We start from the raw sequence: 17,844 nt of genomic DNA on the forward strand, positions 1-17,844 counted from the left end.
ATTTAAATAATATATGTATGCATATGTATGTATATGTCCTTATAAACAAGCCGTTTTGTAATAATCCTTGCATAAAACCCACTATATACCAGAAGGGAAAGACATAGAAAAGTGGAAATTTTTAAAAAAAGGAAATAATTTAAATTTTTTAATTTTTTTTTTTATGTTTTATTGACTTTTTTGCTGCTTCTTTTATATGTATATAGAGTACTTATATTTGTATGAATGTATGCAGAGTGACGTATGGTGGAAAGTGATAGTGAAAGATTATTTTTAATGACTTTAAGACACATTCACAGGTAAAAGTTCTCAAAAGTTTATCGTCGTTGTTATTGCAATTGTTGTGGACTTTGTATTTTTATATTTTGAAAATGGCATTTCGCAGTTAGTTTTTGTGAATCCCATTTTCTCCTTTCTGGGCGTTTCGGCAAACTTTTATGACTCAGTTTGCACAAACACCATTATTACATATTTGTGTGTGTGATTACCTAAGTAAATAAGATGAAATACATATATGTAGTTGTGTACAAGGTACATAGTATATTATTTAAAATAAAAACATAGATAAGCTATGCACATTATCAGTTGCACATCAGGTCGGTAGCGGATCAGGGTTACGGTTGCGGTTGTGATAACAAATGGTAGATGACGGATAACGGATTACTTAAAACGGAGTTGCGATAACAAGTAGGATAGGTCGTGCGGTTGCATTCTTCGTTTGGCATCAGTGTCGTCAAATACTTGATATTATTGTTCATGTGGTTGTTGTGATGATAAGCAGTTAGCATTTATTCTCCAACGAGATGAATCGATGACGCACGAAACGCTTACAAAGTGCCTGGAGCTGGTGCCAAATTCAGAGAAGTCGCCGAGTTAATGTGTCCGGCCAATGGGGCGGTGTGAATGGCACCACGAGTCTTCGCCACATAAACACCTGGACCTGTACCCAAAGCATGAGAAACAGCAATAGGAGCAGCAATAGCAGCACCAGGTCCTTGACTAAGAGAGATGCCGGGAATACCATCCAATAGACCGGGAGCACTACCACCCCAGACATTAACGGCAGCTGGTAAGCCCAAGGGACCGAGTCCGAGGCCCGGTGCGAGCAATGGACTAAGTAATGGGCTCACATATGAAACACCGGGAGAGATTTGAGCACCCAGTAGGGATGAGTGTACACCAACGGCAAGAGCCAACATGACTACGGCAACAACGAACTGGAAGAGAGAAAAAGATAAGAGGTTAAGTGGATGTGTGTATGAAGAAACTAATTGCAAATTGAAGAGAAATGTAAACGATTTTAATAAGAAATACTAAATTTTAATTTAAGTTCATGCAAATTCATTTTAAATAATTTTATTTGGTTTTTGTGTAATAACTAAACGGGGAATTATATATGTGAAATTTTGTATAAATTGAATACACTTTTAAGGGTTTGTTGCAACTTTTGAGGATACTAAACTATCCTGTCCGCATACTTCAAAATTTAATTACGAATAAAGAAAAATTTGTTGCTAAATAAAATTTTATTTTGAATTTCAATTTTGTTTAAAAAACAAAAAAAAAAGTTTTTAAATATTTTTTTCAATACTTGTTATCTGTTCCTAATTATTAATCAAAAACCCTTTTTGATTGTTTGGTCGAGCTCCTCTTCCTATTTGTTGTGTTCGGCTTCATTTTTTTCCACAAATCGTGTTTGTTGATAACACTAAAATTTGATGATATTATCTTGCAGATATTTTTACGAAACATATATATTTTTGCTTCGTAGTAAAATATTTTTATTCGTTATATTTTTTAATTTCTTTTTTTACAATAAAATTGTTTCACTAGAAATTTCACATAATTGTCACAATGTTCATACACTTCACATCCTCGAATTACCTTCATGTTTGCTGATTAAAGAAGGATTTAAGAAGTAGAGAAAAGGATTTGTTGTACTGCTGTTACACTTCTTGGGTGTTGACTTGGTTCTGATTTCGAATACAAAAATATGCCAACTTTTATACTAAAAAATTTGTCGTGCCTCATATGCAGCACCTCCAAAAAATTACATCAGCCATAAGTTCGATATGAATATACAAAAGAATATAAATAAAAAAAATTACAAATAGGAACAGTAACCATTTAGTAGCAGCGACAGTGGCAGCAGAAAAAATTGCGGGCGCCAGCTAAATTTCAAATTGTAACGAAACTCGCTCGTTACACACTCAAACAATTATGCTTAACCACGCAGCCAAAGCGTCAGCCAAAACTACAACAGCAATATTATTTATAGTACCAACGAGAGTAGCTGCATGGTTGCATTGGGGCCAGTGTAATATTTTGTGTTGGTGTGTGTTTCGCACTGGTAACAACTGCCTGTTCACAGCCCAAACTCACTCAATTCAAGCTAACTCAACTCGGCTTTACTTAACATCACTCGACTACAACTACAGCACTCAGCTTGACAATCAAAGCAAAAATGTCTCAATTTACGCTCAGTGTAGTGAGTGTTGTTTCTCGGGGGACAAGATCTTAAGCTACAAATTTATCAGAGAAATTGGACATTATTCAAGTTCGCGTATTCAAAAATCCAAGCATTGTGATTCAAACACGTCTATTTAAATAAAAGAAAAAATACGAGTAAGATATTCCTTACCACCTCTATAAATATGTTAAAAGTGTCACTTGATAAATTAAAGGTAAAAATAAAAGCAAAGAGCTAAAGAATAAAACAACAGTTAAATCTAAGCAAAATAATATTAAAAATAATTGCAAATACGAGTGAGTCAAATCAGTCAGTCAATTCACGAAATATATGTCAAAATCGCCGTTTTAGAAAAAATGTATGCACACCCAATCCTTGCCACAGATATGTACAGTGGATGCATACACACATACATACATAAATAGATATCCGCCAACTTCATACGAGCGCAAACATTTATAAGTTGCAATAAAGAAGTAAACAAACTCGATGCACTCATTGAATTTGATTCAATAAAGTTAGTTTTTTCATACCTTTTTCATGGTTTTAATTTCTCATACAGTTTGCCACTAACAAAGTAAATAATCGCGTGCTTACCACTGCAAATACGCATATGGCACTACTTACTGAAGCGTGAAAAATATCTATATTAACTTAACATTTCACGTGCTAAATAATTAATGCGAAAAATTCAAAAACAAAATATGAACAACTATTTGCTGTTGAATTGTGAGGAAGGAGTTCAGACAGACTTTTGAAAGTCGTCCTTGAAAGTTGTGATTGTTGCATTACGAGAATAAATCGCAGCTGACAAAGCACTTTTTTATTAAGAAATCATCCTTCAACATTTTTTTGCATGTCATGCCATAAGAATTTTTCGTCTTTTGAGGTAAGTCCCTCATCGAAGCCTTTCTCATATTTTATTAAGAAATTAAATGCTAATCGGTAATATCTTAGGAGGAGAAGCTCGGCCAATTACCTAACAGAAGTGTACGCGCCAATTATTATTATTATTAATCTCATCGATGGAAACAAGCGGTAATCAAATAGAGTTAGTTCTGGTAAGTAGCTGCAGTTGATACAGTTCAAAAATTCATAAATGTTTGAATTCGTTTTTCACAGGAGTGTAACTGTCAAATATGTATCTGAAATTATACTAAATACGCTGTCCAACAAAATTTTTGAGGGCGCTATAGTTTCATCGCAGGATGAAAGACCTAGACTCACAAAATCGTCTTGCACTTTTTGGTAATTTTTCTTTGCTGTGGCTATTTTGAATTTGCAATATTTTGCCCAAGTGTTTTTAAAATAAATGAAAAAAAGTTACAATACATATCGCAAAGAAATATGCAGTTAAGGTGCACGTAATAAAATTTTGCGAGCAATAATTTTGGAGAGCATTTGACTAATGGGTTCTCACATGACAGCGTTATTTCGGCCCCTTTTTTAGAGAGTCCGACTAAAGTGGCACTTCGAAGTCGCTTGAGGATTAAAATCAAATCTGTGTACCAAGAATCTGTAGATCAACACAAAATAAAAAAAGCATATGCTATCATTGGAATGCAGGTAAATAAATGTTCATGTATGCATGTAACTCTGACTCCAATAAATAATTAACCTAGGTGTTAATAATCTTTGTATGGAACATAATAATTTTATTGAAAAAGTAAAATGCAAACAATTGTCCCTACTGACTACTTACTATAAAAGAAACGTTTTCATCGTTGCATAACAAGCTGAATCTATTCAACTAAAACAGAAATTTATTACATAAAGACCTAGTAGGTACCGAAAATTCCTACTTTCTAAAAAAGGCGAACAATAAATTTCGCTATTCATATATTAAGGGGTTAGCGGTAGTCAGAATCCCGAAAAAATTATGATTTTCAATTTGTTTTTTTTTTTGCTAGTCAATGGGTTTATTTTACACAAATAGAACATACAATTAATACATCATGTTTCGACTTGACGTTAGGAAAATTTCAAAAAACAAAAAAATTGATAATTGTGAAAGTTATCGCCGTTTGTGTGGAGCCCATTTCTCCAGAAGTGCCTTGCGGTGATAATCAGAAGTCTTTTGAGATTCATCTAAAATCAATGGAACAAGAAAAATAAGTTTTATTAATAGATAATATTGTGCCTGATTGAAGTTTTTTTTTCAAAATTTGAAAAATATCAGATTTTCGAGCAAAAAACCGACAATTAACTGTTTAAAATAATCGAAATTAAAAAAAAAAAAAATTCGGCACGAGTTTTTTATGTTTTTCAAAAGCAATATAAATTTTATTGAAATCTACCAAGCGGTTTTAAAGTTACAGTGATCACCAGTTCAAAAAACATAGTTTTGAGAAAAACGCATTTAAAATTTTGCTGCTCCGGAGCGCTCGAGCGCCCTTTGGCAAAAACGATCTTTTACATTCTAGTTGATAAGATTTATTAGAAGCAAGCGGGATTCATAGGATCAGGGAAATTAAGGGGAGAGAGCATACTTAAGAAAAATTATTTATTCTATTCAATTCTGTTAGTAGTTGGTGGTGAGATCTTCAAAAAAAAGCAACATATTCCAATGTAGATCACACAAAAGCAATAAATAGCAACTTAAGGAGTTAAGGGTCTGAAAAGAACTAATCATTTCTTTCTATAAAGCGAAGGATGCAGTACCCTATCTGAAAAAAACATCAGAAACAATATTCAGAACTTCGATTTCGCCAAGACATCGATGTATATGATAATGTTATAACATTTAGCAATATTTTTGGTTATTTTTTGAATATGGGAGTATAAAATATTCGTCCAGTTTATGAAAATCCAACAAGTTTGAAATACTACAATAGAATATATTTTTAAATTATCCGTCAGGAGTTTATTGTTCCATAATTTAAATAAATGTACTGCAATACCACCAAAGCGGCGTACCCTTTTTTGCCTTATGCGGGACATTCACAAATAATGTGTTCTGAATTTTCAGTGTTCATTCTGCAGAATTGGCAGATGAAACCAACTGATTTAAGTGATATCTCAGGCTGTAAAGTAATCAAGCCTGTAAAGTAACCAGTTAGAAATTTTAAGTCTACTCTGCAGAGCAAAAGTAGCTTATCAGAAATTCCACTGCCCCGCTTTAGAAATTGTTTCACTTGTCGCTAATCAATAGAATTTTGCCAGTGTTCAAAGAATTTCTTCCCCTCCCGTTTTCAAAGAAATTCGTAACACAGAAAGGCTCAGAACCAATAAGAGGCATCTATGTCCCTTCTTTAGCTAGACGAACAGCCATTTTATTCCATCATCCCTCATGTCCAGAAACTCAACCTAATAATACTGTTGGGTATCATTTTTGAGTTGATTACAGTTGATATAGGGTGAGCCATGTAAAACTTCGTGTTTTAAAGCATCAATCGTCTCTGGTTGGTTCGCATAGCATTTGTCCTTAACGGCTCCCCACAAAAAATAGTCCAACGGGCTTAAGTCACAGCTCCGAGGCGGCCAATTGATATCGGAATTTCGGCTGATTATTCGGTTTTCAAAACCGTTGGCCAAAAGTTCGAGTGCAACTTTGGCAGTGTGACAAGTTGCACCGTCCTGTTGAAACCAAATGTCGTCCATGTCATCCTCATCAATTTTTGGAAACAACTCGTTGAGCATGTCACGATAACGCTCACCATTTACTGTAACCGCGGCTCCTCGCTCATTTTCGAAAAAAAATGGCCCGATGATGCCACCAGACCAAAAACCGCACCAAACAGTGACTCGTTGTGGATGCATTTTCTTCTCTACAGTAACGTGTGGATTTTCTGAGCCCCAAATCCGACAATTTTGCTTATTGACGTAGCCACCGATGTGAAAAACAGAAAAGAAGAAGAAGACTCACCACTTTGGAAATAGGTTTTCAATATTTCCCAATTTTGTTCAAGCGTATAGCATCCCATTTCGTAAATGTCAAACCTTTAAGGAAATTATGAGCACATTTGACATGTCATTTGTGTTACCATTCGTAAAAAAAAATAGGTGGTTCAAAAAGCAAACGCTATATGGCCCACCCTGTGGAAAGGCTTTTAAAGCCGCCAGACTATCTGAAAATACAAGGTTTGTTAAAAAATAAGGTGAATTTTAAAATTTCGCGCGCTACGTACATTCGACGTTCGCTTATTACTTTTTTTATGTTGATACACTCTTCTCGAAGATATGTTCACGGTTTTAGCAATTTATTTGTTTGTGAGAGGCATAAATAAGACAAGTGTTTTGCGTGTTCGACGACTTTCTGCCGTTCGCAGTCGGCTTAAAACTATATGTCCCTCCATTTGTGGAGCAAAATCAAGGCACACGCCACAAATGGGAGGAGGAGCTCGGCCAAATACCCCACAAAGGGTGTAAGTGCCACCTATGTATATACAAGGTGCCCAAATTAGTCATCCCTTCGGAAGATTTATGGTATAGTTTTTCCAAATAGCGTCGTACGTCAATCACATTTGACACTGGTGAACTAGACAGCTGCACTACACAAAGAAACATCCAATGGAGCACATAAAGGTCAAAATAAATATTTGCATTAATGAAAATAATTTTTTTTTTTATTTAGCTAAAAAAGTTATTCAAAAACAAAATCGGATGAATAATTTTGCGCCACTATTTGCACTCTGGAAGGTCCAAAAGGTGAGAGTGTTCTCTTAAGCGTCACTCAGAATTATTCAAAAATAAAATGGATTAATTTTACGCCACTTAGTATAAGCCCGGAAAGTAATTGAAAGCTAATGGATGGCCGAGATTTGTACTACTCCAGCGCAAAATTCTTCATTTCATGTATTGAACTTTACATAAGTCCAAATAATCTAATAAGTAAATTAAATTATTTACAAGGTGGCGCAAAATAAATTATCGAATTTTGAAATTAAACGACATTTTATTAAATAAAAAAATTTTTAAAATTGTAAATATTCCGTTAAGGTGGTTAATTTTGCGCCACCACATATAACATTGGAAACGAGTCTCACTAATAACCTCTTTAGTGAGTAACCCATTATCTAGGAATTTTGTAAGTGTATCTTGAAAGCTGATTACCATAAGTGAACTCACTCGCAAGACGGCATTTATCACCTTGGCAGCCAAGTGCAGCAGCAGGGACATTAAAAATAATAAATTTATTTTAAGCGCTGGTCAACCACATTTTTTTACTTTAAATTGCTTTGCTGTCCGATCAAATCCCTGCATCACCATAACTCACATAAACGACATTCGTACACCTGGTTGGACACATAAAAATGCAATACTTAACTTAATAAGCGCCCCCTTCTACAGAATAAGAGTCGAGCCCTAGCAGTTGTGAAAAGAAAAAAAAAGACTCATTTGGCTGCCAATCAAAATTCTTAGAAAACTGTGACAAAAAATCTTATGAAAAAGTACTTCATAATTGTACAGCTAATTATCTCAGTTAATTGGTTGGTGCAAGAGATAATCAAAAGCAATTACACGATTGCAGCGCGCATGTCAACTTTGCTCAAATCAGTGGCATTAAAGGGCAGTTGTGGTTTATTGGCGACTACTATGCAGATATGTATGAAACTAAAAAGGTGAAGGTGTTTACTTATTTACAATAAATACCAGAAAAAACATACCAGAAGCATGCTGCGAGTAGCAACAATTACGAATGTGGCAACGATTCTTCTACCCATTTGAGAAGTGATTTTTTATAATTTTTGAACAAAAGGGCGTTGTTGACAACGGCAATTCAACTTTTTCTTTTGCCTTTCATGCATGCTTAACACATTTATTTATTTGTTTTGTATTTTTTTATTTAAAGCACATTTTATCGCCAACAGTTCGATTAATTGCAGCAATTTTTCATGCGATTTCATTAAAAATTTATCTCCTTAACCATATTTCGTTTCTTCGTTTTGGTTTAGCAAAACAAATCAATATTACTCCACCTCGTTCTTCAGCTTTCGGTTTGAGGGCATGCGGCAATTTGTTTGTTCACATTTCTTCTTATCGCTGATGACTTTTTGGCCATGCCGCAAATTGTTGTTATGATTTTTATTACATTTATTTTGAATTTTGCCGCTGTCGTTAGAAGCGAGCCCAAGGCTTTTTTTCATTTATTAAAACCAACTAACTGGCTGGTTTAAAAAAGTCCAAAAAATAGGAATAAAACACTTGAACGGATGGTATCGTCCATTATTCGACCAAAAGTTGAGAATTCGGCTAACAAACTGAATGCTATTTTTGCTCGCAAATGAATCATTAATACAACTCGGAATTGGTTTTGAAATCTTATTTAATTTTACCTGTAAATGCGAGGGCTGGCTGAGAAAACTATGATCTAGGGCGCAGTGTTGAGTTAATGTTTCTTGATGCCTTGAGGCAAAATTTGTTTTGGTGACCATGGAAAATATCACATAGAAAATTAATTAGACTTTTTGATTTTCCTCAAATATTTTATTCAATTATTATAAAATAATGCAAAATTTAATACATTTTGGTGAGTACTGATTATTTATAAAGTGTCAATCCAATCTATGACAATTATTACTCGACAGCCATTGTGTGGCTTGTATAAACAAGTAAGCAAAACGCCACCAAAAATTTAAAGAGTTGAGCGTCGATGAAACCTCCATGGCTTGTAAAAATTTATCATTCTATGATGGTCTTAACGAAACCGATTTTTGAATGCGAAATAGGAAATTATTATTTCTTTTTAAATTCTGATACTTATGTTTCTCATGCTCCACATTATTCCAGAATCCACCAAGACAAATTGCAAACGATTTTTTTTTCGAATATTGAGATAATGCTAAGAGTCCTTACATCGTCGTTTCTTACCAATCTGGCAGATAAACGTTCCTTTTCAAAACTAAAATACATAAAAGACACATTAGCGATCAATGACTAATGAGAAACTGAATTAATTTGCCCTGATATAGACGATGTTATGGAATCCTTAGATATGGATGAAATAATAGAGAAATTCACTTTGATAAAGAACCGAAGAAAAATTAAGGGGACTCGGTGGTCAAGAAATTTTAAAAAATCGATTTTTTGTTTTTTCGATTTTTCGAAAGTGTAGTATCTTAAGAATATACTGTGAAATTTTCATGTGGAAATTCCCATTATTATAGCTGCTACAGCCCATGAACTAGGTAGAAAGCGGTCCGTGCGCTCCTGTACCTCAAACTTTAAATTCATTTATCTCGAAACGACTTTTTTTGGCCTGGTGAAATTTTAATATGTTGTTCACAACATCAATGGTTATCGCCCGCACTGAATCATATTTTTATTTCAATTATTTCGTATTTTTTGTTTGTTTAAAAACTGAAAAGACCCCGATTTTTAGAGTGCCAAATTCAAAACCGCGCCATTTTTTATTCTAGTATGGGACTTAGCTAAAGTCATACTGATTAATAATTTTTTTGGTTTTTGTGTTTCAGATAAATAAAAGCGCCAACTTGGACAACATCGTCCAGGTCCCATTTTTTGGCGGATAATTTCAGCGCCATTTTTTTAATTTTTAAAATTAAAAAAAAAAAATTTTTTCATTAGTTAGTGGTAATAATAATTACTAGACTCATTGTTTTTTAAATCGCACCCCGTTTTCTTATTTGGCTTAATAATAACTATCCCAGAACAAAGTTATTTTATCTTGATCAAAAAATTTTCAGGACAACCACCAGGTGACGCCCTAATGCAACTGATTTGTGTTCTATCTTCTGTTAGGTGTACATCAAAAATTTTATAGGCCTGCTTTACATTTTTAAAAGTTACACTGTCTTGAGTAAATCTACCTCTGCACGTGTTTTCGATTTTGTAAAGTTCTAAACATGGATTTGGATTTGCAACAACGAGACTGCATTCGATTTGGCTTTGTCTTATAAATGGGTTCAATGGTGCGAAATCTTAGAATGTTGTAAAACTGTTTCGATGATGTTAATGATACTCTAAAGAAAAGAGCCGACAGCCGTATACGAGTGACATGAACGCTTTAGAAGAGATTGTGAGTGCATCGAGGATGACGAAAGCAGACGCAGGCTGTCGACATCGAAAACTAATGAAAACATCAATAAAGTGAAAGAAAAGTTGATCAGTAACCAAAAATTCATCAGAGGGCTGACTTGACTTGAACACTGCTTAAAGATCCGTTAAAGACATTGTAATGAATGATTTGAGTTTATGACGTGTTGCTGCAAAGTTAGTCCTAAAAAAACAGAATTTCATGCAAAAAAGGGGCCTCGTTGATATTGCCAATCGCCAAAGACATGATTCCCAAAGCTGAATCCACCAAACATTCATAAAACGTAACATTACTGGAGTCGAGACGTGGGTTTATAAGTACGACACGCAGTTCAGACATCACGGGAGTAAGTGTAAAGATTGTAGTGAACCAAGACCGAAAAACCACGTTGTTTCATTAAAAAAAAGCGAAGCTCTCGGTTCTAATGGATTACAGCGGTGTTTTATACCACGAATTTTTGCCAGAATGTCAGACAGTTAATCATGATTATTATTTGGGGCTCATGAGACGTTTACGTGAAGCAATTCGCTCGCAAATAAAGAAGGACTTGTGAAAAATAATTCGTGGATTTTATTCATTTACTATATTCGAGGTTTCTTACAGACACATACTTACAGACTAGTGAACATTTGACAAAGAACGAAACAAATACCATCAAACAGCCATCGGATTCCACTCGCAGCGTTCTAACTGCCGAAAGGAAGAAATGGAAAAATCGCAGACAGCTCTGATGGTTCTGACGGCTATACCGAAAGTTCTAGAAATGTTTCGAGAGCTGCATCGAACGCTGGCATAAGTGCGTTAAGGGAGTGCTATGTAGGCGATAAATTAACTCTTGATGAATGAACTTGTATTTTGAATTTTCTGAACATATTTCGGGGGCTTTTTGCTTTGATCAAGGTAGTATAACAGTTATACCTACAGCAAGCAACAATACAACAGCTGAAAATTCTTACTATTTAAAACAAGCGTTAAAAAATAATACCTGTAATATTTTCTCCACCTTTATATATAAGTACAGTAGTAAAAATATGACCTTGACTGTTTCCACGCGAAAGAGAGGTCTGTGGGAATTAACCCCACCCGGGCCACTCATTGATGGTGGATCAAAGGATAGAACTGTGTGAGGTAACAGAAAAACTAGAGATTGGTAAGAAAATTAATACAAAGGATTTTATACATCATTTAAGAAACGATCGACTTCAACATACATGTTTTCGATACGTCAATTCAGTACAATGTCAACCATAAATCGCTTTACACCGAAACAACGCGCTGAAATACTGACGCTATACATCGAAAATAGTCGTTTTATTGTTCTCACTCAACGCGCATATCGCAAAAAGTATCGCGGCAAACAGGCACCGTCTGACAATACTATTCGTCGTTTGGTGTCGAATTTTTTTGAGCACGGGACAGTAGGAGATCCGTTCATCAACGACCTAGACGTTCCAATAAACTTGTTGAAGCAGTGAGGGAGAGCGTTGCCCAGGATCCAATAGTATCGTATCGTCGTCGCGCTTAGCATTTTGGCGACAGTCAAACCACAATGCGGCGCATCGGCGATATCGATGGATGTTGGCTAATTATGTCTGCCCGCAAATGCGTGAGAACGGTTTAGACGGTTACTGGTTTCAAGAAGACGGTGCGCCATGTCACACTGCGATTACAACAATTGAATATCTGCAACAAAAATTCCCGGTACGTCTAGTGTCAAAAAGAGGCGACATCGACTGGTCCCCCAGATCACCTGACTTAGCCCCCCCCGGACTTCTTTTTGTGGGGTTATCTGAAAAGTAAGATTTACGCCAACAAGCCGCAGACTATTGACCAGCCTAAGGCAAACATTCGTGCCGAAATCGACGCAATAAAACCCGAAATACTTGACAATGTGATGACAAACGCAAAACAAGATCGCAGTTTGTGATAGCTAATAAAGGTGGCCACTTGATTGATATTGTATTCAAAAAATAGTTTAAAAAATTGTGAATAACCAACCCTAATAAAAATACCTCACTTATACAAATCAGTTTTTTTTTTTTTTTCAAAGTTATTCAAAGTTTCCATACCGACATAAAAGATGGCGCACCCTGTATGTACCCTATGAGCAAAAAGTACCGGGAAGGTGGTGTTGACTGTTTTCTTCGATTTCCAAGGCGTAGTACACCATGAGTACCTTCCATCGGGCCAGATAGCTAATAAAGAATATTATTTATCCGTTCTGAAGCGTTTGGGTGATGCTGTACGTCGCAAACGGCCGGAAATGTGGGCAAACAATTCTTGGGTTTTGCATGATTATAACGCGCCATCGCACCGAGCCCAAATTGTGCTGGATTATTTGACCATATACCAAGTAAATACCATCATGCAATCACCGTATTTACCTGATATGGCCCCGTGTGACTTCGTTTTGTTTCCCAAATTGAAGTTACCACTTCGTGGAAGGAGATTTCAGTCAATAGACGAGATCAAAGAGAATTCGACGAAGAAGCTGAAGGCCATTCATTCGTCGGCCTACCAGTGGTGCATGGAGGACTGAGTTAAACGTTGGCACATGTGTGTTGCTTTAGACGGGTCATGTCTTGAATGAGATAAAATAAATTTGCCTGAAATTTAACTCTGTTTTGTTATGATACGCGAATGCTAAAGTTGTAAAAATTTCATAGATTAAAAATGTATAAGTTAAGGAGAATGGATAACGTCAACATATACATAAGCATTAAAATACCTATATGTTATATATTTATTGTTTGTCTTGTAAATGTGGCATTTAAGGTGTGTTTGCAACACATTGCAGGCAGTAGTTGAAGTAAAACAATAAAATATAAAAATAAAATAGCCAAATAGTACAATAAAGTTAACGTTACTCTAAAAGTCCGCATTAAATTTGAACCTATCAAATATAATGAAGTCAGTTGCAACACTAGTCCAAATATTGACAATAATAACAAATGTATTAGGGGAAAAGTGGTTCAGAAAATTGTCTGTGCAATCAGCTTAGGCCAACGTGCAAGAATTATATGTATGTTTGTAAGAGTATTCCCCATATATGTATATATGTGCATGCACATGTGTAGTATAGTAGTATAGCAAAAAATAAACACGACACCATGGCAAAACGCCCACATTTATATACACATCATACAAATACACATATATACCACCTTGGTCAAAAAGTTCCCGAAATATATTCAGAAAATTCAAAATACAGGTTTATTCTTCAAATTATCGCCTTCTGCAACGCACTTATGCCAGCGTTCAAAACAGCTCCCGAAACATTTCTGGAACTCTATTTTCGATATAGCCATCAGAGCTCTCTTCGATTTTTCCACTACTTTTTTAGGCTTGTTAAAATGCTTTCCCAACAGTGGTTTTTTGATTCAATCAAGCAAGAAAAATTGCAAAAAGACTATATCAGTTGCATTCGATGGCCGTTGCATGGTATTCGTTTCGTTCTTGGTAAAAAATTCACGGATAATGATGGCAATGTGCAATGATGCGTTACCATCTACTAGTTCTGTTCACACAAACACTTTTTTGTTTTCGAATTCCTTCCCGTTAACGTCTCGTCGCGCCAACGTAATTATCCTTATTACCTGTCTGAAGATGTGGCGCACAATACCGTTGTAATCCATAAAAGCCGTGAGCAAATGCTTTCAATGTTGACTAAAAACGAAGTGATTTTTTGGGCTTGGTTCACTCGGAGCTCTCCATTCACTTGCGTGATGTCTGGATTGCGTAATCCTGCGTCGTGGTTCCAGTAATAAATGTTGTGTCGGATTCAGTCTTGGAAATCGTATATTTAGCAATATGAACGCAATCACTTTTTTACATGCAATTTAAGTCCTTTGAGATCAACCTTGTAGAAGCACGACACAAGCCCAAATCATTAGCCACAATATCCTGAACGGATCCATAAGCAATGTTCAAGTTCTCTGCCATTTCTCCAGCTCTCTGATGATTAGTTTACGGTTATAGATACATTTTTCTTTCACTGTATTAATGTTTTCATCAGTTTTCGATGTCAACGGCCTGCTGCTATGTTCCTCATCCCTAATGAACTCATGGTCCCTTCTGATGCGGTAATGCCACTCGTAAACGGATGTAAGGCTTTTTCTTTTGAGTATCATTACCCAAACAGATCCACATCAAATCTAAGGTTTTCACACCATTGAATATATTTTTAACGCAACATTTAATACAAACTCGTTGTTACAAATTCATATCCAATTTTAATAGATGGCGTAACTTTTACAAATGTCAAACAATGCCTATATGTAAATAGCAATTTTGGTAAGAATGGCAGGAATTCTGTAGGAATCGCTGATGTGGCAACCTAACAAAACAAAGAAGAACTCAAGCTCGTTGACTTAGAGCGCCCCCTGTCGGCTTTTCCAGGAACTTTTTGAGCAAGGTGTTATTTAAAAAAAAATCTCCACAAGGTGCCTATCGAATTATTTCGTTTGTCTTTTCGGCGTGCCTGGCGGGCGCTCGATGCCCCAAATGGCCTGCAGTGAGCTTTGTGGTTAATTCAATTAAAAAAGCGATCATGTTTAACGATTTACAATAAGCGTAGGCGGAGCGTTTGCAGGAAACAGTAACTATTAATGAACTAGTTTAGCATTTAAATGCGATTTTATATTGTTCTAAAGAAGGCGATAATGGAAAGTAAAAGCGCAAAAACTTAATTGGCTATTAAACATTTGTGACTATGAATATTATTTCAGACTGATAATTACTAGGCCTCAACGAGTGTTTTTAGTGCCCCTGAGATTCACACATTATCTTTTTAGCAAACACTTTCTATTGCGAATGAGGAAGAGGGGGAAAAATAGTTAAATATTTATAAGCGCTTGCATTTGTTGGGATGAGTCTTATGAAAGATGTACAGCCGATTTTCCCAAGTAGTCTTTTGTTTACAATATTGATAGCCTATATCAGTGTATATTTAGATGTGTATTAGGAAGGCACACAAAAATTATTATTTGGCCAAAACAATTACTCAGCTATGCGTTTATTGGTTATTTAATATTTATGCGTGCCACCAAAGCTTTGAAAATTTCCATTGAGTTTATTTATTTATTTATTTGTTTACGAAAAATATGCTGTAAGACATTTAATCTTTTAACTGCAAAAATGTCACATATAAACTCCAAATTTGAAACTTATTTTAAACTTTAACTAACATTAAAAGAAGATCATGATATATGTTTGGTGGGGCTGGGAGGGCATGGTGCACTGGGAAATGCTCGAAAAGAATGCCACGGTCAACAGGGAAGTTAGGCTGTTCGACTGAAAAGACCGGATCGACATGGTCAATACTCCTTCACGACAACGCCAGATCCCATTTTGCACAAGTCGTCAAAGCCGCACTCCAAGAGCTCGAATGGTAGGTCCTTCAGCATCCGCCGTATTCTCCGGACCTTGCACCGACCGATTACCATCTTTTCCGCTTTCTGTCAAACCTTATGAAGGATATTACTTGCGATAACAAAAAGGTCCTTAAAAACTGGTTCAACCACTTCTTTGACACCAGACCAGGCGGCTTTTGGCGGAACGACATCAACAAATTGGTCGAAAGGTGGAAAGAGGTTGTAAGCAGCAACGGTGAATATATAATTGACTAATTTATTGATATAATTGTTTTTCGGAAAAAGGCCCACTTTTTTGAACAAATTCAGGGGACCAACAAAATATAATGATACCAATATACCAGCAACGATAACAATACCAATATCGAAATCTCTAACAATACTAAATGAATTCCAATTACCGCAACTAATACCAATACTAATTCCAACAACAAATAATACCTCCATTGTAAATAGTAATAACAGCACCAATACCAATACCAGTACCAAAATCAAAATCGTTATCCATACAAACACTACCGTTATTTGGAGTATTAATACTGTAAATACCCATTCTATTATTTTTAATCATACTAATACCAATACCCGTATCAATACCATTACTACTCGTATCACCAATTTCAATAGCCTTATCACTATAAATTCTAATACCAATATCTATACTAAAGGAAACACCCATATACCAATACCAGTACAAATGTTTATACTAATGCAAAAACATATACTATTTGCAATACCAATACCAATACTAATACAAATACTAATACCAATACCAATACCAATACCAATACCAATACCAATACCAATACCAATACCAATACCAATACCAATACCAATACCAATACCAATACCAATACCAATACCAATAACAATACCAATACCAATACCAATACCAATACCAATACCAATACCAATACGAATACCAATACCAATACGAATACCAATACCAATACCAATACGAATACCAATACCAATACCAATGGCAAAATCAAATACCTTTTCTATCACCAACATCAACATTGGTATTGGTAATTTCACTTTAAATTCTAATACCAATACCAATACTTTTACCAATGCCAATACTAATTCCAATACCAACATAAATATCAATGCCAATATTTCTGCAAATATCAATACTAATATCATTACCCATACCAATACCATTACTAATACATACACCAACACCAATATAAATACCAATACAATTGTTTATACTAATCCAAAAATATACACTCGTTCTAGTAGCAATACCAATACCATTATCATTACCTCAATACAAATACAGACACTAATATAAAAATAAATACAATACCAGCCCCCGGCTGTACCGCTCTCAATATTACAATACTTTAGCCTAGCATTAGTCCGTCTCCGGCTTGCTCCACCCAATAGCCGGCAAAATCGCATTACAACCCATTTTTCCAATTCAGGCGCATAACTTCCTTCAGGTGTTGCAATTACAAGAATTGCGATCTTTGGCACTGATAATCTGGTGAGTGGGCGTAATCGCAAAATGTTCTGCATGTAAAGTTTTATCGATAAAGACATGCTTGTTGTTGTATATTAGTTAGTTTATCGCTGATCATATATTGTGGCCATCAATCATGGTTGACACAGTGATTACAGCAACAACTTTTCACGCTAATTACGCCGACATATTTCCTACGAGTCAATTCACTTGTAATGCATATCAATCGATTTGAATGGTCATAAAAATAGAAAAATCATTTCAGATTTCTTTCTGCTTAATGTGTGCAAAATCGTCTGATGTTTAGTGAACCGGAATCGTGAAATGATTGTAGGCTGGTAGCAAGTACATACATACATATACAATTATTTGTTTGGTATAAAATTGCCGTTACACTTTTAATGGCTAGAAAGGTAGTTTTTAAATTTTATTTTAATATGCAAGCATTCAAAGATACTTACGTAGAAGTTTCTCATTTGCATTTCAAAAATTGGTGATCAAGGTAATTCAGCGACACTTAACGTCACTTTGCCACTAT

The 17,844-nt window shown here is 35.3% G+C and overlaps 1 protein-coding gene across 1 annotated transcript; it reads right to left on the reverse strand.

Moving 5' to 3' along the window:
- Positions 1 to 515: 515 nt before the first annotated feature.
- LOC128863299 (adult cuticle protein 1-like) lies at positions 516 to 1,995 on the reverse strand. Its single transcript, XM_054102406.1, has 2 exons — positions 1,885 to 1,995; positions 516 to 1,217 (listed from the first exon to the last, which is right to left on the reverse strand). Exons 1-2 carry the CDS (start codon positions 1,888 to 1,890, stop codon positions 828 to 830), a joined length of 396 nt encoding a protein of 131 aa, XP_053958381.1. The 5' UTR covers positions 1,891 to 1,995; the 3' UTR covers positions 516 to 827.
- Positions 1,996 to 17,844: the final 15,849 nt, after the last annotated feature.

Source organism: Anastrepha ludens, chromosome 5 (assembly GCF_028408465.1).
Source record: "Anastrepha ludens isolate Willacy chromosome 5, idAnaLude1.1, whole genome shotgun sequence".
Lineage (NCBI taxonomy): Eukaryota > Metazoa > Arthropoda > Insecta > Diptera > Tephritidae > Anastrepha > Anastrepha ludens.